Here is a 21828-nt window from a genome sequence, read left to right as displayed (position 1 = left end):
GGTTAGCAGCCAAGCACATTAACTATTTGCACCAATTAACCACCACCAAACAATTTACCACATCCCTGAACTACTGCTTTACTTGAATTGCATGGTTTTTTTCAAACTCAAGGGAACTTATTCAATAAGGGTTTTCCAGGTAGCCAAGGGTTCTAGAATCATACAAGACACACCTGTCTCCCTACTTGTTATCATATGGATTTCAGCTTTTACTTTCCACACTTCCTGCCTATTTCCATAGTTCTAATGCCACCTTTTGGGGGGAAAAAAAGCCTCTCTATTTTAGAATATTACTTTTCAGGTAGATCAGACCAATTCTTAAAAAGCTGAATCAGTGCCTGAGAAATTCAAGTATCTGCTTTACCAGCTCGGCCACCTTCAGTCGTTGGAAAAGTGGTTTTGTTCATTCTGAATCAATGAATTTCTATTGAGGCATGTGTTTCCCTGACACACACAATCAACGGGCACTTGGCAGTGATTTAAACAAGTGAGCAGGCCAGCCTGCCATCAGAACAAAGCGGCAGCAGGAGAAGCCAGCCTGATTTAAATGAGTTAATCTACACAGAAGCCTTTCTCTGAAGGCTATTACTTGATACAAAACCAGCTGTCTTCTCCTGTGGGTGCTGAAGCTGCCATTCTTCTTCTCATTCTATGCCGGGAAAAGTGTGTTTGGTCCATGATAACCAGAGTATGAAGCTATCGCAAGGGGCAGGCCCAGCCCTCCCAACCCAGGCCCTGGAGCCCCCCTCTCCTCATGGCTAGGCACTGACTCTCTCTCCCTCCAGAAGGCCTAGACACACCACACTTCCTGCCATCCATCCTCACCTTGGGCCACAGGAATTTGGGGGCTCCAGGCCAGGACCCCAGGCTTTGGCATCTAGTACTTTTAGTGGCCTCAGTCCCCTTCTGATAATGTGGTTGGTGCCAAATGGTACTGACCTGACCGATCCCTACCCCAGCCTGTCCAGGCCAGGCCCTGGCCGTTGCTGCCCCTCTCCTTCAGCCACCCTCAAAGAATGAGGCTCTCGCTGAGCCCAGCCGGTGGCTGGTACCTGCTCCCCTCTGATACACTGATGGACTCCACTCAATTCACCTCTCTGGTAATCCTGCTTCATTAAGGAACCACGTTTGAGTTTCCTCCTGTAAAGGAAGCCTCCAACCTAAAGGAAACATCTGCTCATACTCCTGGACACAAGGAAAGCATCTCCACCCCGTGGAAGGTGAGACCAGGAGGGTCAGCCCTAGAGCAGCTATTCTCAATGTTCAGGTTTGCCGACTGTTAGCATCACAGGGACAAGGGTGTTTCAAATTTCTGATGCCCACCATAACCTCCAATTCTAACTCAGTTTGTCTTGGAGGGGGCCTGGGCATCAGTAGGTTCTTAAAAACTCCCCCAAGTGATTGCAACGTGCAAGCCAGGGTTCAGAGCCACATGTTAGAGAGAAAGAGGCAAAGACCACTCAGCTGAGACCCCCCGTGTACCCAGATAGATGAGAACATGCAATTTAAAAGCAGTTCCTGCTTAGGCCCCTTCCCCAGGGCAAGACTACCTCCGTTACCTACAAAGTAAGCATCCAAAAAGCATGTTGAATGCTGGCACCATGCTTCATTCAGACCAAACTAGTCACTGTAATTCAGGCTCGTGGTTACCCCATGTGTGTCAGAGTACAACTGTGCTCCATAGGGTTTTTATTGCCTGATTTTTCAAAAGTAGATCTCCAGGCACCTCTGGGTGGACTTGAACCTCCAACCTTTCAGTCAGCAACCAAGCACGTTAACCATTTGCACCACAAGCTCCTCAGACAGTACCTCTTTAACCAATCTGAACCTCAGTTTACACAACGATTAATGAAAGGACTGTTCTAAATACATGACTCCCATTTTCCAGCTTTATGTACCTCCTTCCCTCTTCATCCCTCATTTAAATGCAGACTTTATATATTTGCCTTTCTACCTCTCCAAAAGTGCTTGATGTGTTGCCTTGAAATTAGATTTGGGCAGTGCCTTCTAAGTAAATAATATCACAGAACCTATATACCCTATAAAATCCAACCCAAGGTGTGTAATACTGATTCGTTATATTCCATAATGCATAAAATACTCTGTTCGTGGGACCACAGCTAACAGTCCACCTGGAAAAGCTCATGCTGAATCAGAGACTGAGCTCACCGAACACCAATGTCAGACCAGTAGCTCTCTCTGCTGCATAGCAACAGCCTACCACGATGAATATTGCTTTCCTTCCCTCTGAGCTTGGTTTAGTATCTACTTATCACGTAGAAAATTTGGTTTGCAACTATTTTCAGAGCAAGTACAAAGACATTCTTAAGGATATATTAGCTATATTACTCCAATGAAATAAATAAATCTCTCACCCTGCAATAAAATCTGTATGTAGGAGGGACAGCAGTCTCTCAAACGGGCCTACATGGGTTAAAAAAAAAATAGAGTGAAAATGCACAAATGACCAGGGACTATCTGGCATAATTCAGAGTAAAGCAGGTCCATTTGGGACCCCATCGACAATGAGTTAGTTATTGAAAGTACCAAAAGATCATTTTTTATGTTGTCTCAGAAAACTTTAACAGCCAACAAGCACAGATCACAGCTGACCTAGATAGTCAACTGCCCACTGGTCATCTTCACCTGGGCCCTCAAACTCAGCATGTCTGAAACAGAACTCATCACCTGTCCTCCTGCTCTTATATTTCTGATCTCGGTTAATAAGGTCATTGTCTAGTCAGACATCCAGTAGTTATCACAGAATCCTATCTCTCCCTCAACCATCTCCCCACTCCCATCAAATTCCTAAGTTCTAGAGATACTACCTTGTTCATACCTAATATCTGTCTCCTCCTTCCCATCCCCATAATCAGTTGCCATCAAGTTGATTCCAACTCATGGCTACCTCATGTGTGTCAGATTAGAATTGTGCTCCATAGAGCTTGCAATGGCTGATTTTTCAGAAGTAGATACCAGGCATTTCTTCCAAGGCATCTCTGGGTGGACTTGAACTTCCAAACTTTTGGTTAGCAGCCAAGCTCATTAACCATTTGCACCAGCCAGGGACTCCTCCTATTCCCACCACTGCTGCTCTAATTTGTTCCTTCTTCATTTCTCAGCTGGACTCTTCCAATGGACTCTTAATTGTTCTCCCTATATTGAGTCCTGCCCCCTCCAAACTATCCTTCCAAGTTGGGCCACAATAATTGTTATAAAACAAACCTGATTACATTGCTCTTTTCATTAAAACCCTTCAACAGCTCCCCACTGTCTACAGGATGAAGTTCAAAGTCTAAACTATTATATACAAGGCTCTCCACAATCCTACCCTTGAACACTCTGCCTGGGTTAGATGAATCACTTAGAGTTCCTCAGCACACCAGCCTGTCTCCCATCTCCTTACGTTTGTTTGGGCTGCTTCTGCTGGCTGGAATATCCCTATGCCTCTCTGACCCCAGCAAAACATTCTCATTGTCTGGACCCACCTTCTCCATGAAAACTCTCCTCACCAAATCCAAAACCAAAACCTATTGCTGTCGAGTCAATTCTGACTCATAGCAACGCTACAGAACAGCGTAGAACTGTCCCATGCGGTTTCCAAGGCTGCAGTCTTTATTGAAGCAGACTGCCACATCTTTCTCCCACGGAGCGGCTAGGGGATTTGAACCACTATCCTTTCGGTGAGCAGCCAAGCCCTTAACCATTGGGCTACCAGGGCTCCTTCCTTTCTTCACATCCACCCTAAAGGAATTACTGGGCACTTCTACCCTTCAACCCCTCTTCATACTCCTAACACAGCATCTGTAACTTTATTGCGTTCATTTAGTAACAAAACTGTGAGCTCTTTGAGGTCAAGAATTAGATTTTAGCCTTCAAACCCCAGTACCTAGCAGTGGTGCCTGCTGCAGAGTGGGAATTTAAAGAGTGTTTGTTAAATGAATGAACATCTCAGTGACAGCATCCTAACAGAGGCTCCGAGCTATTTTCTTTACAGCTCATATGCTCTGCTTCCTGTTGCTTATGCTGTCCAGCTGCCTCTTAGTCCACCTGTAAATCATCTGCAAAGGACCGAGAAATACATCAGACCAAGAGATCTATCACCTTGTTATCTCTGAAAAAATCATTTCTTTGTTTTTGTTTTTGTTTTCCTGAAAGAAGGGTCACGCTTCAAGGCACTCTAACAGCTAACAGGGAGGAACTATAGAAATGAGTTATTCCAAATGCCTGAGCCTCGTCGATTTTAAATGTTCTCTCCCTGGAAGTGGGGCACAGGGTGGAGACAGTAATTAAAGCAGAGTGTCCGTGCATAAACCAAGATTGACTTACAAGGTCTACATACATGCCCCCTACTCACAGATGCCAAAGATAACACTAAGAATAGAAACTTACTTCCCCAGCTTTTTTTACTTCTAAGCCCATAAGGAAGTCACATAAAATTTTAAGGCACTTTCTCTCCCAATTTAGCAGAGGCCCAGCAGCCCCTGCACCCAACACAAAACCTTTGGAAGGCTCTGGGCCCACTCAGAATTCCATCTAAAATGTCAAATACCTGCAATGAGTTTGCTACTTACTGTCACCAGTGGATACCTCTTTCTCCAAGCACTGATTTCGTTTTAGAAAATAAGCAATTTAAATAAATGTTTCATTAACATAGTGTTTTCCTGCCTGATGCTAATGTACTTAGAGTAATTTGTTTTCCCCAATTCTCTTTGATATAATCATTTCCTGTGATCCTCCACAGCACAATCTGAAACTCTTCGGGTCTCTAATAGACTATCTAGAGAACCTAAAAACCAACCAACCAACCAAATAAATAAGTAAAAATCCTTGCAAGCTGCCAAGACATTTGTCCAGGAACATATCCCACATGCTGCAGGTCTTCTCTGTGACTCACACAGAGGTCAGAACGGAAGACACTGTCCTGATTCACCCAGCAGTGTTGGCTTTATATTTATGGTAGCAAAGCACTGCTGAGAGGGCCTGTCAGTTCCAGCGAGACACCAAAGCGGGAGAGATGGGTTACTCAGGTAGGAGAATGCAGGGAGTGTGACACGTCTTAAGGCCAAGAAAGTTTGTTCTCACTCTGCTTTGCTTACGTGTACAGAGAGTCTTGCTGTGTGCTGATTCCAAACCTCAAAAATTTCAAGGATATTTCTAACACCTTTTCTTAATGGTACTCTTAAAATTTCCATAGCACATATTTCAGATACACTCCAAACATGCCAAAACGGGTACCATATAAGGGTTTGTTCCCCAAACCTTGTGAGATATGGTGGAATGGCTTAATAATGACGATGGGGGAGAAGCACTGGATGCCATACCGATGACAGATCTTTTGGGTGAATTCAGCAACAGGAAAATGGTTCTCTGTGTGCCATTATACTGGAAGGGAGAAGATTCTTATTTGTCCTATTACATATGGGAGCAAAAATAAAAGTCATCCAACAACAGATGAATGGTAAACAAAATGTGGTTTATCCATACAATGGAATATTAGTCAGCCAGCAAAAGGAATGAAGTTCTGATACATGCTACAACATGGATGAACCTGGAGATCACAGTAAGCGAAAGAAGCCAGACACAAAAAGGAAAGTATTGTATGATTGCACTTACATAAAATACCTAAAAGAAGCAAATTCCAAGAGACAGAAAGTAGATAAGAGGTTACCAGGGGCTGGGAGGAAAGGGGAGGTGTGGAGTGATTGCTATTTGATAACATAACAAGAACCTATGGAGTACCTGTTGAGGGTGATAAAAAACTTTTGGAAATGGTGGTAAAAAAAAAAAAAAAAAAATTCTTTTTTTTTTTTTAATGGTGGCACAACATTGTGAATGTAATTAATGTCACTGAATTATACACTTAAAAATGATCAAAAGCAAAATTTTACAGTATATTTCATTATAATAAATTTTTTTTAAGTCTGCCTGATTTTTGTGCTCTTTTTGAAGTAACAGCTAACTCAAATAACAGCCGCAAATGTTATATAAAGTAATATATATGAAAAGTGCTGTGAAAACACTGTGTAAATGCTAGCCAGCATTAGCAGTGACCACCCTCTCTCTCTAGGCCAGCATTCTCTTCGCCCTTTTTGACCTCGATGAAGCTGGCCTCAGGGCAGCCAGCTCTCTCCACTGGGTAAGGGACCAGACAATCAATGCACAGGCAGCCAGAGCAAGGCACCCATCCCGCCGGGCACTTACTTCCTCAGCACAGCGATCTCATTCTCTATGCTGCTTTCTTTGCCTTTCAGCGCCTTCTTAGGGATGCACTTGACAGCAAAGAGTTTCCCAGTTGCCTTCTCTTCAGCTAAAACCACCTCAGAAAATGCACCACTGTGAACAAAGAGGAAAAAAAAAGAAGCAGCTTAAGAGTCTGGAGCTTTTGGTTTCAGGGCAGCTCCTCTAATCCTACTGCCAGTTTCAGTAATAATAACAAGAGGCATAATAGCAAGCATTGTTGCTACTTTTCATCCACCATCACACCTACCAAACTTCTTTATGCAAAGATATTACACGCATGCAAATATGCCCCCATACAAAAGAACACGTGGGTGTTTACAGGAGTTTGACCACCTCCCTGGGCCACCCACCACCCCTGCTGGGCAGCGTGGTCACAGTCACTGTGGAGCAAAGCAAACACTCCTAGAAAAGGTTCCCGCAGAGAAAGACTGTATCCATCTGAAGGTGGTAGCGCCCCCACTGCCTCCCAGGTAGACTGGAAAGTAATACTAACATTTCAAGATTGCACACAGGCCCTCGCACCCAAATAAATTTCAGCACACTTCACAAACATTTAATTAATTCTCACAGATAGGTAAGAATGTAATTAGAGTGTGAGTTGGTGTAACACGTGGTATTGACACGGGGTAATTAATTGGCAGGGGTATGTGAGTCTTCAATAAGCAGTGTATTTCTTTTTAAACCAACCAACCAAACAAAAACCACACAGCACTGATGCCTGAGTGCGGACACTAGTCTGCTTGAGAATATGGGTTTAACTCTGCAAGTGCAGAGAAGCATATTGAACATTTAACCAGGACACTTGGGACCAGAGTCCTTTTCTCTGGCCTGAGAGGTGCCCTGTGGTCGGGGGGCCCAGGGCCGGCCCCTCAGCGCCCGCCTCCTGCCCACACCTTGTCATCTCCCGTTGGCTAGCAGGTGCCTGGGTGCTGTGCTTTGGCTGGGAGCACAGCATCCGTGTTGTGGTGGTGGTGGTGGTGATGGTTAAGTGCCATCAAGTCAATTTTGATTCATAGTGGCCCCATATGACACAAGTAGAACGGCCCCGTAGGGTTTTCCGGGCTGTAATCTTTATGGGAGGAGATTGCCAGGTCTTTGTCCCACGGAGCCAATGTGAGGGTTCAATCCACTGGGTGGGTTTAAACTGCCAACCTTTTGGTTAGCAGCCAAGCACTTAACTGTTGTGCCACCAGGGCTCTTTACAATGTCCCTAAGAACTTTAGCTTGTTCTGGGGATGGATGCACTGAAAAGGTCCGATAAATCTTTTTACTCATTACCTCTCTAAAAGAGAGAGAAGTCATATGAATATTGTAGGGTACCAATTAATGTGTACCACTTGATATTTACAAAGTGTTTTGGCGTATATTAGAGTCACTGGGCAATGCAAATAGTTAATGCGCTTGGCTGCTAACCAAAAGGCTGGAGATTTGAGTCCACCCAGAGTCACTTGGTGATCGACTTCCAATAAATCAGTCATCGAAAACCCTAGGGAGCACAGTTCTACTCTGTCACACATGGGGTCAACACGAGTCAGGGTCAACTCAATGGCAATTGGTTTGGCAGACACCAACTGATCCATTTATTACAGCACCCCCACAAAGTATGCAGAGATGTGTCTGCCACCTCCATTTTGTTGTGTAATTACATTGAAAGTGTCCAGACTGTTCATTCGTGAAGTTCAGAGGTTCGCTGTTCATACAGATGAGGAAACTGAGGCTCAGCGCATAGGTGGTAAGGGTCAGAAAACAAAGCCTGGGTTTCCTAACCCCTCCAAGGCTGTTTTCAATGCTGGTCTGATACACAGTGCTGCCCAGAGAGCCCTGAACATGAAGGCGATGGGGGCTCAGACCCCGTCTTTGGGTGAGCTGCCATCACGCCCTGAGTGTGCAGTGCGACCTGGTTGTATCATTAGCCTGGCAATGTGCAGTTACCTCCTCCAAGCTTTCCAAACACAAAGCCCTCTCTCTGGTCTTCTTAGGGGATGTAAGATTGGCATAAATTATTACTGTTCTTCCAATAAACAGAAATCACTTGAAGACATTCCTCCATTTCAAGAAAGCTGATTAAAAAAAATAAACAAACCCTCATGAATGAAGAGTTTGGGCACTTTCAATGTAATTACACAACAAAGTGATTTGTGTATCTGTGTGTATGAGAGAGAGTGAAAGGGAAGGAGGGAGGAAGAGAGGGCGGGAGGGGGGCTGCCTGGCAGGAAGGAAGACAGCAAGAAAAATTATCTGAGCATGTAAAGCCTTCAGACAACTCAAGAAAATAAATTCCTAGGAACAAAAGCAAGGATGAAGAGTAACAACAAAGTTTTTAAAAATACAAGGAGGTCAAAGCAGTTCACACTAAATCAACTGTGAAATAGGAACATCGTACTGGAAGTTAAAAACAGATGCTAGCTCGCTCCAGCCAGATGGAATTACACTTGGATCTTGAGAGAAGAGTCTGAATGGTGGCCGGCACTAGCCTGGCACCCACGCCCCACTCTGTTCTCTACCATCTGACTTCTCCCCAACCCCCACCCCATCACGTGACTGGAACCAGGCTGGCTGGGCCCAGTGGTTTCTCAGTGCTCGTCCTATTGGTCTTTTGTGTAACCCTGATGTCCTTGACCTCCCCTCTCCTAAAACTCTCCTCATCTTGGCTTCTACACGCAGATCACTTCTTCCATCTTTATTCCATTCTCTATCGGAATTCACTTGCTCCTCCTCCCTTCAAATGTCAGTGATCCCCAAGCTTTCATCCCCAGCCCTCTCCTCTTCCTCGACTATGTCCTCCTCCTGGAAAATCTGTTGTTCACCTACACCCTCATGGCTTCAACCTCCACATATATCTTCATGGCCCCCTAACCTTTCTCTATATGTTAGTCTCTCATATAAATCTCATCTTTCCAACCACCAACAGGCCTTTCTAGATGAATCCCCTGGCCAGCCTCTCATGTATATCATAACCAAAGTAAAACACAGTATCTTCATCCCAAAACTTCTTTCTCTTATATTCTCTCTCTCATCTCCTGCGATCCAGTAACCCAGCCTAGAAACCTGTCTATTTTACTCCACCATCTCAACAAACAAACCAACCTGGTGCCACGGAGTCGATTCCAACCATAGTGACCCTATAGGACAGAGTAGAATTGCCCCCATAGGGTTTCCAAGGCTGTAATCTTTACAGAGAAACCCTGGTGGCATAGTGGTTAAATGTTAAGACTGCTAACCAAAAGATTAGCAGTTCGAATCCACCAGGCTGTCCTTGGAAACCATATGGGGCAGTGCTACTCTGTCCTATACAGTTGCTATGAGTCAGGATTGACTTGTCGGCAATGGGTGGGTTATCTCTGTCATTTCTATCACTAAGTATATACAGGTCTTCCACCGATAAGACTCAAATGCCCTTCTGCTCTTCCATACCTACACTGCTCCTGTGGTTCAAGTCCTCGCTATTTCTTCTCTGGACTACCTCTGTGGCTCCCTCACCAGTCTAAAGGATCTCTGCTGTAACCAACAGTTGAATGCTTGGCTGTTAACTGAAAGGTTGGTGGTTCAAACCCACCCACCAGCTCTGCAGGAGAAAGATCTGGTGATCCGCTTCCATAAAGATGTAAAAATTACAGCCAAGAAAATCCTATGAGGCAGTTCTACTCTATTACATGGGGTCATTATAACTAGGAATCAACTCGATGGCACCTAACAACACAACTCACTGGTCTCTCTGTCACCAGCAAGCCACCTGCTACCGGAATCAGTTTTCTAAAACAAAGATGTGATTATATTGTTACCCACACGGATACATTCACTGTGTTCCTTTACATGCTTGCCTATGTGACAGCAGGAGTTAAATGCCGTTCTTCTTTGTGCCTCCACACTTAACAATGTGTTATGGGTTGAACTGTGTCTCCCAAAAAGGTTGAAATCCTATCCCCTGGTACCTGTGAACATGACCTTGTTCAGAAAGAGCATCTTTGAAGATGTCATCAGGTACGTTAACATGAGGTCTTAATCCAATCTGAGTGGTGTCCTTGTAAAAGAGAAGATACACAGACAGACAGACACAGGAAGCGTAGCCATATGAAGGTGCACCTATAACCAAAGAACGCTGAGGATACAAGAAGCTGGTAGAGTCAAGAAAGAATCTTCCCTTAGAGACTTCAGAGGGTGCATGGCCCTGACCATAGGTTGATTTGGAATCTTAGCTTTAGAACTGTGGGACAGTAATTTGTATTGTCATAAGCCACCCAGTCTGCGTATTTTGTTATACCAGCTCTGGGAAACTAATCATACTTGTGCCCAAGCCAGTTTTGATGATCTACATTATTTGGGGCTCTTCTGATCCCCTTATCAAGCTTTCCATATTTCTCCTATGCTGTAGGTCTGTACTCAGAAGAAAGGTCTGGTGATCTATTTCTAAAAATATCAACCATTGAAAACCCTATAGAGCACATTTCTACTCTGACACCCTGGGGTCACCATGAGTCAAAATCGATCCGATGGCAACTGGTTTGTTTTTTTTGGTAGATCCATCAAAAAAGTAACATACTCTAATAACCTTCCATTCAATGCTGAGAAAAATAGTATTTTCGCTTTCTTCCTCCGTAATGTATTGATCTAAATTTTTATGCAACCCCGTGCAGAAAGAACCTCAAACGTTTCTCTTGAAGCACAAAAATTCTTTGAGTCTTTCCTGACATATTTTAAGCCATGCACTTATGTGCCTGAATCCTTAAATGATATTCTACAGTTGAATAATCCTGAGATCACTGTTTGTCTTGATCAGTTAGAATATTAGATTTGTTAATTTATGATATATTTCTGCCCATAAATCTTCAAACCGGTTAAAAGTAAATACCCCATGTAGGTAAGAGAGGAGGGCAGATTTTTATAGAGGCAAAAGAACATTAACTCGTAACTCGTTGCTGTGGAGTCGATTCTGACTCATAGTGAACCTACAGGACAGGGTAGAACTGCCCCATAGAGTTTCTAAGGAGCACCTCGTAGATTCGAACCGCCGACCTTTTGGTTAGCAGCTGTAGCTCTTAACCACTATGCCACTAGGGTTTCCAAGACCATTAGAAAATACATAATTATGGGAGAAATAAAAATTTCAGTGTTTTGAAAATTGCATTTCTTCAGGTTGTGCCAAGATGTTTATCTAAATTATAAAGAAAACCATTGTTCTATTAAAAGAACACAATGGGTTTCCATCTAAATTAGATCTCTGTGACAAATTACAGGAAAGGTCAAACAAAAAGTTATTCTCGAAATGCTAAATATTTTCTGTACCTGAAGATAAGCTGTAAAAATTACAAAAGTTGAATCCTTCTCCCTTTTCTTCCACATTTCAAAGAAAATCAAATCATCATCTGGTGGCCGCTTATTCTGCTTGTAAACCAGGCAGCCAGGAGGAAATAATCTTTTGAGAACTGAATTTCCAAAACTAAAGAGAAATGTCACATTTTCTATATTGACTAAAGAATTTGAAACGACGACTTATGCCTGTGACTTCATAACTGATGGCTCTAAAAGAAGGCTGTTGTGTTTTGCTCTATCTAGTCAATTTTAAGAAACAATTCCTGGGCTCATCATGGTAGAGTGGCCAGTTGCCACTGAGTCAGTTCTGACTCATAGCAAACTCATGTGTCCCATAGGGTTTCCAAAGGCTAATTTTTTTCTTAAAGTATGTCACCAGGTCTTTCTCCTGAGACGCTCCTGGTTGGACTTGAACTGCCAGCCTTTCAGTTAGGAGCCAAGCACACTGGCCTGTTTGTACGCCTCTGACTGACTTACCAGTTGCCCTGGAGTCAGTTACGACTCATGGGCACCTCACGGTGATCCCACGTATGTCCAAGGAGAACTGTGCTCCATAGGGTTTTCAATGGTTAGCTTTTCAAAAGTAGATCAATCACCAGGCCTTTCTTCTAAGGAGCTTCTGGGTGGACTTGAACTGCTAACCCTTTCCGTTAGCAGCCAAGCATGCTAAGCATTTGCACCACCCAGGTATGCTATAAAGCCCACCCCAGAAGGTATACACCCAATCCTCTACGAGTGAAATGATCACAATTCCAAACGACCAATGGGAGGGCAAAGACTAGAAGTGGGACTAAAAAAAAAAGGTTCTAGTAATTCCTTTTCTTCCTGAGTTGCTGAAAAAGCAGAACAAAATCCACATGCCCTGAGGATACACTGGCTGAAAGCAGACATTTAAGTGCTTTGCAAATTTCAGACAGACATTTACCTTCCTTCCGACTGTTAAAAAATTCATAAAGCCATTCAGGGCACAGTTAACTCCAGATCTACAGCTATATACTGGGATCAGAACTCAGAGCTAAGCCAAGCCCAGACTTGTGCTGGCTAACCTACCTAAAAAAAAAAAAAATTACCAATTACTGCTATAAAAAGCAAAACCAAGAATCTATGGATTCTGTTTTCCCAGTTTCTAATAATTCTCATCCTAAAGTTGTCAAGAACAAATATCAGATAAACCAGCTGCCGTCGAGTCAACCCCGACTCATGGCGACCCTAGGTGTGTCACAGTAGAACTGTGTTCCATAGGGTTTTCAATGGCAACTTTTTCTGAAGTAGACCTTTCTTCTGAGGTGCCTCTGGGTAGACTCCAACCTCCAACCTTTCGGTTAGAAGCTGAGTATATTCGCCATTTGTACTACTCATTGGCTGAGAATCAAACCCAGATCTCCCCCATAGAAGGCAAGAATTCTACTGCTGAACCACCACTGCCCCCACTAAATATCAAATCATCTAGGAAGAGTAGGGCCCACATTGTTCAAAGTGCCCATAACTTAAAAATAAATTCTTTTTGCATGCAAGAACAACTTAATCACAAAAATGGACAAAAATTTAGCCTCCAAACAACATACTATGACTTGCACATTTTAGGTGCTTCATACATGCTAGTCAAATTGAATTGGTGGGACCTCAAAAAGACTCCTCTGATTTTCAACAAGAATCAGGAATTCAAGAGCTGCCTTTCTGATTCATGACAGTGCACAAAACCAACCACTCAGTAAAATTACATCCATCCCAAATTAGGCCAAGAAATAATCAGATAGTGCTAAAATGATCTGCCCTATTAACTTAGAGTCAGCTATTATTGGATCATTGCCTTCTCATGCTTTTTAGTCATTCTATGTACAAATCAGATTGATTGTGTTATTAACTTTATTAACACCATAGCCTCCAGCCTGCTGCCATTATTGTACAGTGGAACTGGGCTAGCAGACATTACCCCCAGGCTTCATACAATAAATTAAGAAGTTCTTTCGTACTAAGCAAACTATTTTCCCCAGTAGCAGACCAGGACAACATTAAGGGCTAGTGAAGAAGATGGCAAAATCCTAGACAGCAAAAAATGAAGTTGATGATATTTGGCTTTAGAAAATCCATGAAAAAAAACAGACACCTTTTAGACCTATTGTTCCGGAGCAAAATCAATTCTTAAAATGGAAAAACTGCCTGCAAACCCTAACAATAGTCATACTGACCTCAGAGAATCCAACTGGATAAGGACAACAGTGGAGTCAGATTCTCTCGATGCCTACGCAGCAATCCAGGCACAAATATGGCACTTTTAAAAGTGACGTTAACTCTTTCTGGTAGAATCTTTAGTTAGAAATCTTCACTAATTCACACAGGTATCTCTGGGTGGCACAAACAGTTAAGCACTCCACTACTAACAGAAAGGTTGGAAGTTCAAACTCACCCAGAGGCACTGCGAAAGAAAGTCCTGGCCATCTACTTCTGAAAGACCATAGCCATTGAAAACCCTGTGGAGCACAGTTCTACTCTGCACACGTGGGGTCACTGTGAATTGGAATCGACCCAATGGCAATTGGTTACTTGTTCTGGTTAATTCACACACCACTAATGACATTTCGTAGTGCTAATTTAGCTCACTGACCTAAGGAAAACCATGCCCAATCTAAAAAAAATAACGCTCTGCCAAGCAAACGTAGCAAAAAGAGAAGTCTTGCTTTCACACACTTCAAAAACAAATAGGTATGCATGAAAACTGGTATCCAATTTAGATATAACATCTATTCATTACATTGTGTGTTCTAAAACCCTCTACCTGGCAATTAGATAGTAAGCCACATGTTAGTTTGGGTTAATGTTTGAGCTAAAACTATTAAAATTCCATTTCTTAAAAAATACTCTATAATTGAAGCCCTTATTAATTTGGACCAGTTCCTTACCAACCCGTTCAAATTAGAGACATATCCTTAACTTTAGTAAATTGATGCTTAGGAACAGGGAGACTTACTGAAAATAGCTGTTCTATTTTACAGAAAAATTCCCATCTTCCTCTTCAACGGGTGAATGCCACAATGACAAGCAACTTTCCATAATAGCTTCAAGAACCATGATGAGATGTTCTTAAATATTCATACGATTAGCCTGATTTTTGCCCAGATCAATTCTCATTCTGAGTACATTCCTGTATCTAAAACCACTGGAGCAGGTTTGGGTTATGAAAAGAGAAGGTATCAAAACACTGGCACAGTCATTGCTTGTGACATCTTTGGTCCCTTAATGTTTTTCTGTGGCTCTAAATCTTTACTGTTAATAGCTTCACTGATCCAAATGCAGAGGACAAATAAATTCTAAATGAATGCATACTGCCATAATTGAAAGAATATGCTTCATTTAATAGTACAACTTTTTCCCCTTCACTTCCCTGACAGGGTCCCATACTTTATATCTGCACTTCTTGAATTACATGCTAAAGGTTAATATATGGAACCCAAGTGAGTCTGCCATTTTCTTAGCACAACAACAGACAGCATTAATGGAAGCCTGTTTTTCTGAGGTGGTGACAAAACAGAAGATGTCGTTCTTTGGGAATTACAAAGTCTCATTGTAGCCACAGATTTAAAAGCTAGTAACACTAAAAGAAACAGAAAGTGTCCGTGTGGACCATATGTGCATCTGTTGCAAGGGTATATTTTACTTGGATGAGAGGTAATGACTTAGATGAAACTGTAACTCCCAGTACCATATTTTTTTTTGCAAATAACATGCCCACACATATAATGCTCATAGCAAGCCTAGAAAATAATGCACGACAGGGTTGCATGACTGGCAAAAAAAAATACAGTATATGTATTCTGCCCATTTCATCTTTCGTCATCGATTGTGCAGACCCCCTAGGTGGTACATCTCATTGGCGCCCTCACAGATCTCCTGTTTGACAAAGATCTCTCCCTACAGCGCTGGGCTCTTCTGAGAAGTACCCCCCTCTCTCATTTCCACCTTGTATGGCAGGGAAACCAGACCTAAAGACACTCATATCCCCCTTCTGTGGTTGCTGTGAAGATCCAATGCCCTGCTAATGCTAAACGCAGCCTGCATAGGGGCTGGCTGGCAGACATCATCATCAAATGGTGGGCAAAATCATAATCCTGAAGCTAAGACTGACCAGGATATTTATGATTAATCACAGCTGACTATCCATCAAATGGCCAATCTCACTCACTGGGATGCTCTGGAGGGCACCTGTTTTAATTACTTTTTTGAGCTTATTTAACTTTCGTTCAGAGAAGAAGTAACAGGTAATTTGAAAGTAAATTCCTCTAAGCTCCACGCCAACCAAACTCTCACATCAATATACTCTAATTAGTTTTATAAGCTCCTTCATAAAAATAAAAAAATATAAACAGGGTCTTTATGAGTACAACAATTACTACATTTGGCTGTCCCCTTGCATAGAGAAAACAAGAGGCCTATCAATAACCTGGCTAAATAATTAAATAAATAAAAGTTTGAAATAATAAAACACTGGAAATATCTTAAATATGCATCAATAGGGGACTGGTTACGTAAATATTGGTCTAAAAATACAATAGAGTACTATCCAGCCACTTAAAATAATTATGTAGATTTGTGTACTGATGTGGCATTATCCCCAAGGTATATTAAGTGAAAAAAATAATAAGGCAGAGAGCAATGTGTATATTATTCTCTCACTTGTATGAGACACACACACACACACGATCTCTGGAAAAATATACACGAACAAGTAACAGCATTAGGGAGAGAGTCTGAGTGCATGAGAACGGGTTGTGAAACTTAATTTTCACCCATTTGACTATGTATATATACTGTTTTTTCCATTAAAAATCAATTAATAAAGTGGAGAAAATTTTGGGAAAAATGAGAACTATCAACGCAAAAAGACTATCCAACTAACAAAGCCTTGTACTGGATATTTTCCACCAATCTATCAGTTTACCACACTGTGGTGGCTTGCATGTTGCTATGATGCAGGCAGCTGGGTCACCCATGGTGGACAGGTTTCAGTAGAGCTTCCAGACTAAAAAGAATAGGAATAAAGGCCTGGTGTTCTACTCCTGAAATCAGCCAATAAGAACTTTATAAATCACAACAGAATATTGCCCAATATAGCACTGGAAGATGAAATACCTAGGTTGGAAGGCACTCAACATACAGTCACTGCAACAATGGACTCAGGTGCATCAACGATCATGAAGATGGCACAGGATCAGGCTACGTTTTGTTCTGTTGTGCATGGGGTCGCCACAAGTTGGAGTCGGCTGAATGGCAATAAACAACAGCACTAGATATTTTAGTTGGATTGACTACCTATACCTCACTGATGAGATCTTAATAACAATCCTGTTATGTAGCCCAGTTTACCCTTTGTGTTGTATGGAAAACTCATCTAAATAAGGCTGGAATGAACTGGTTGTTCAGCCCTCTAAACTTGCTTCACAATTACCTCAGACATCTTCGAAGGTGAAGAAATTCAAGAACTTTTTAAAGAAAAACTTTTCTTCACAGAGATCATTCATAAATAACACTAGGGAATTCATTCATGGAAAAGGGGGAACTTGAAATGGCCCTTGAGGGATAAATATGTTTCAACAGACGAAAGTGAAAGGGAAGACAGAGGAAAGTGAAGAAGGGCAAGGCAACAAGTAGAACATGTTGCAGGCCAGTGGCCCTGTCTGAATAAGGCAGATGGTACACATGTGAGAGGAGTGTAGGGAAGACAGGGATAATTCACTGGGCAAAGCACAAGGCTAAGAACTTTATATATAATATCTCGCTTATACCCACAACAACACGGTAGACACTTGTTAGTAGACAGAAACTTGTTGTCATTATGTGTTGTCTTAGCTATCTAGTGCTGCTATAACAGGAATACCACGAACGGATGGCTTTAACAAACAGAAATTTATTCTCTCACAGTCTAGAAGGCTTGAAGTATGAATTCAGGACACCAGCTCCAGGGGAAGGTTTTCTCTCTCCGTTGGCTCTGGAGGAAGATCCCTGTCATCAATCTTCCCCTGGGTTTAGGAGTTTCTCAGCACAGGAACCCTGGGTCCAAAGGACACACTCTACTCCCAGGTATTCTTTCTTGGTGGTAGGAGGTCCCTTCTCCCTTCTGCTCTATTCTCTGTTTTGTATCTCAAAAGAGATTGACTCAAAATACAGATTGTGTCCTGCCTCAGTAACATAACGGTCTCTAATCCTGCCTCATTAACATCACAGAGGTTAGAATTTATAACACATAGGATAATTACATCAGATCACAAAATGGACAACCACACAGTACTAGGAATCATGCCCTAGCCAAGTTAACGCACATTTTTGGGGATGCAATTCAATCCATTACCGGCACCACTGAGTCAAATTCAACTCAAAGCAACCCCACGTGACAGAGTAAAACTTATCCATAAGGTTTCTTTACAGAAACAGATCACAAGGTCCTTCTTCTGCAGAGCCACTGGGTGGGTTTGAACCACCAACCTTTCAATTAGCAGCCAAGGGCTTAACTGTTGTGCCACCAGGCCCCCAGTAGGCAGAACAATAGCCTGCAAAGATGTCTATATCCTAATCCTCAGAAGAACCTGTAAATACGTTACCTTACGTGACCAAAAGGATTCTGCAGATGTAATTAGGTTAAGGTCTTTGCAATGGGAAACTGCCCTGGATTATCCAGGTAGGTTCACTGTAATTGCAAGCATCCTGTAAGGGGAGGTAGGACCCTGAATGAGATGGATTGATACAGTGGCTACAACAATGAGCTCAAGCACAGCAACAATTGTGAGGATGGTGCAGGATTGGGCAACCACGCCAGCACCTTGAAACCTCAGAGCCAGAGATGCCAGGATTCAAGCCCACGTTCGATGGGCTGATGGGATGGAAAGATAGCTGGGGACCACACTGTGCACATTTTGACCCTCAGATCGAAGAGTATGCACTTAATGCAGCGGACAGTAAGAAGGCATAAGATTTTGAACAAATGAGTCAAACGAACAGAGCTGATTAACAACCAGACTTCCCAGTCCAATTAAATATGTTTTAGGCAATTTTCTGTATTCTTTTACATAATTTTGAAGAGAAACAGGCATGTGTCCTCCTTGTCAAACTGATACAGCTTTGCCCTGCACTAAATTCATGGCAAACGTTTCCCCTGTGTATGCTACTGGCCGATATAAAAAAATAACTTATGTACTTTTACCTTGAAAATCCCCTTCTCTTTCTTTATACTTTAGTGATTGCTTTGTAACTGGCTAGATCTCCCTACATGAATGAGATGAACTGCCCTGCACTCCTTTTGATCGCTGAACTGCACATTGGACAGTTCCATAAACAAGAACTTGACCAAAACAGGAGGTGCTATTCTGTGCTTCCTTGTATGTATCGAATTGGAGCACAGAGAACCAATTCCTTCCCTCAGAAAGGCAACTTATTATGCAAAGGTTGAAGTTTTCCTAACCTAGATAATCATCATCACCAACATCAATACTATTGACTAAAAGCCTGCTATCAATTGATAAAAGGAGTCCTGGTGATGCGGTGGTTAAAGCGATTAACAGTTAACCGAAAGGTCAGCAGTTCGAAGCCACCAGTGGCTCCAAGGGAGAGAGATGTGGCAGTCTACTTCTGTAGAGATTTACAGCCTTGGAAACCCCATGGGGTCACTATGAGTCGGAATCGACTCAACGGCAGTGGTTTGGGTTAACTGATAACCATTTTCCAAGTCTACGGACAACCTTGAATGTTAACATTATCATGTTCACTTTACAGCTGAGAAAACTGAGGTTCAGAGAGGTGAAAAATTTGCTAATTAGGTAGTAAACTGAGATTCTAACGCTGATTTGATTCCAAAGTCATGCTCTTTCAATTTTAAACAATGCTGCCACTCGAGGAATAGTGAATCTGATAATTCAGAGAGCAAGAAAAGTCGGTGGAGTACAAAGGTTTTTTGTTTTTCCACTGTAATTTTTCAAAAAACACTGCCCAAATTCTCATCCATACTGTGTCAACGGCAGTCTGGGTTGTGATGGGTAAATTCACTGACATTTTCCTGAAGAGGAAACACTGAAATGAAACCCTAACAACTTTGGCTTCCTTCTAAGTTTCTTACAGTATTTGTCTACCTCAGTCCCAAGGTCTGAAGGTGGAAGGTTCTCTTCCCTCCTACTTTAATGAACCCACACCCTCTACTAATGGACAGTGTGGAAAAATCTTTGAGTTGGACCTTCTGTCCGCGTTCCAAAGTTACCCCTAGTGTTTTAGAATCTGGCCCCCTCCTTACTGCCTTTGCGTCTTAAAAGTCTACATAATACCTTCCATTCTTTTCAAAAGTATACTCACTAGAGTCAAGGGTGGTCCTTTATGTTGCCCCTCTTGCTAATCCTGAACTACCCACACATCTTATTATTCATTTCCTGATTACTAGAGCTACTTACATCTTCAAATGCAATTGACAAGTCCTCCCATTTCCTACAACATGATCCCATTAAGGAAAACTTGGTGGTGTAGTAGTCGAGAGCTACAGCTGCTAACCAAAAGGTTGGCAGTTCGAATCCACCAGGCGCTCCTTGGAAACTCTATGGGGTAGCTCTACTCTGTCCTATAGGTTTGCTATGAGTCAGAATCGACTCCATGGCAATGGGTTTGGTTTGGTTTTTTTTAATCACGTTAAGATTGTTCCAGCTGAAACAAAAGCCCATTTCTCCGTAGGCTTTATAGTCTCGGTGTAAAGCTTTATCCGTCATTCAATCACGCATACACAAACTACTAATCAATTTACTATGAGGTGCTGATTACTGTATTATCTCTGGCCCAAAATAAGGGTACATCTGCCTTGTAGCTACCCACAGAAACAAAAGATCATTCCCTGAGACCAGACCATTACATGCAAAATGAAGGCCAGACCATGTAAGCATGGAAGTTCACTTGGCTTGTCTCAATTACTCGCCACGGAAATCACTACCCATCACAGAGATAGTGGAAATGAACATACTGCTCTACCCTCACCAAGGATAGGAACTGCAGCCTAAGTGCTCTGAACCCGTAGAGGCCTACAGTCCCAGGCCACGCAGCTTCTCCCCAGCCAGGCACCCTTTCAATCAGGGCCAAGATACACAATGTTAGCAGAATAACACATCTGTTTTTCTCCCCATGCAAGGTGGTTGTTGTCAGCTGCTGTCAAGTCAGCCCCCAATTCACGGCAACCCCATGGACAACGGAACAAAATGCTGTCCCGCCCTGTGCCACTGGACCACGGCAAACCATTGGTTTTCATTGATTTTCAGAGTAGGCTGCCAGGCCTTTCTTCCTAGTCCATCTTAGCCCAAAAATTCTGCCAAAACCCATTCAACATCATAGCAACATGCAAGCTTCCAATGACAGGCAAGTGGTGACTGTTTATGAGGTATTGGCCAAGAATCAAACCCAAGTCTCCTGAACTGAAGGCAAGAATTCTACCACTGAACCACCACTGCCCACACTGTGCAAGGCAAAATGAGCCAATTAGAAGCTCCCTGATTCTCCTTCCTTGACCCTGCACTATCCACAGATGGCTGCTCTGTGATTTATGAAAGGTAAAACATGGCCTACCCAGAGGCAATCAGATGCCTGGGCAGGGTAATTTAGGGCATTCCAACAGGCTTGCCTGCCCAAAAAATACCTCCCCAAATTGGCCCGTTAAGGTGCTTGATAGCTCCCAAACCTGTTGCCATCGAGTTGATTCCAACTCATAGCAACCCTACAGGACAGAGCAGAACTGCCCTATACGGTTTCTAAGGCTGTAATCTTTACAGGAGTAGACTGCCACATCTTTCTCTCATGTGGCAAGTGGCTGGTGGGTTGAATCACTGACCTTTCGGTTAGCAGCTGAGCGCTTAACTACTATGCCACCAGGGATCCTAGCCTATCAACAGAGCCACTTCTTTGGGTGAAGCTACATATCTGCTGACATCCACTCCGGAACCAAGTATATTTCCTGAGAGCGTGCCACTTGAAGCCATTAGCACCTGCTCAGCAGTAAGCCCTTAATGAAACTGTAAACTCTCCTAGTTTAAAAATTAGTTAGCTCTGGCCTTGTGAAGATTAACTGGACTTTCAAAGAAACTGACTACACGCCGCTGCTGATCACACCCGTAGCCCTTCCACTTTGCATGGTTTCCTAGAGGTGCTGAGGGAGCATGTCAAGGTATCCCCTGGCCCTGCTGGTGCCTCAGTGAGCAGGTCACACATTGTGAGACAACAGGGGATAAACAGCTCCGCACATTACTCAACAAACGTGTACTGAGA

General features: G+C 42.8%; 1 protein-coding gene across 5 annotated transcripts in view; it reads right to left on the bottom strand.

Annotated features, from left to right (window-relative positions):
* Positions 1-21828, bottom strand: part of CAMK1D (calcium/calmodulin dependent protein kinase ID) — a 491464-nt gene that overhangs the window by 297457 nt on the left and 172179 nt on the right. For 2 of the 5 annotated variants that reach the window (XM_010590728.3, XM_003410734.4), the window contains exon 2: positions 6205-6336. The exons of 1 other annotated variant lie outside the window; for it this stretch is intronic. In XM_010590728.3, the coding sequence (XP_010589030.1) occupies positions 6205-6336 (132 nt within the window). Of the gene's footprint in view, positions 1-6204; positions 6337-8175; positions 8748-16680; positions 19485-21828 lie in introns of those variants that run through there. 2 more of the 5 variants (XM_064284866.1, XM_023548910.2) reach the window with 2 other exon arrangements.

Source organism: Loxodonta africana, chromosome 4, assembly GCF_030014295.1.
Source record: "Loxodonta africana isolate mLoxAfr1 chromosome 4, mLoxAfr1.hap2, whole genome shotgun sequence".
Classification (NCBI taxonomy): domain Eukaryota; kingdom Metazoa; phylum Chordata; class Mammalia; order Proboscidea; family Elephantidae; genus Loxodonta; species Loxodonta africana.
This window is presented reverse-complemented; position numbering and strand designations above follow the sequence as displayed.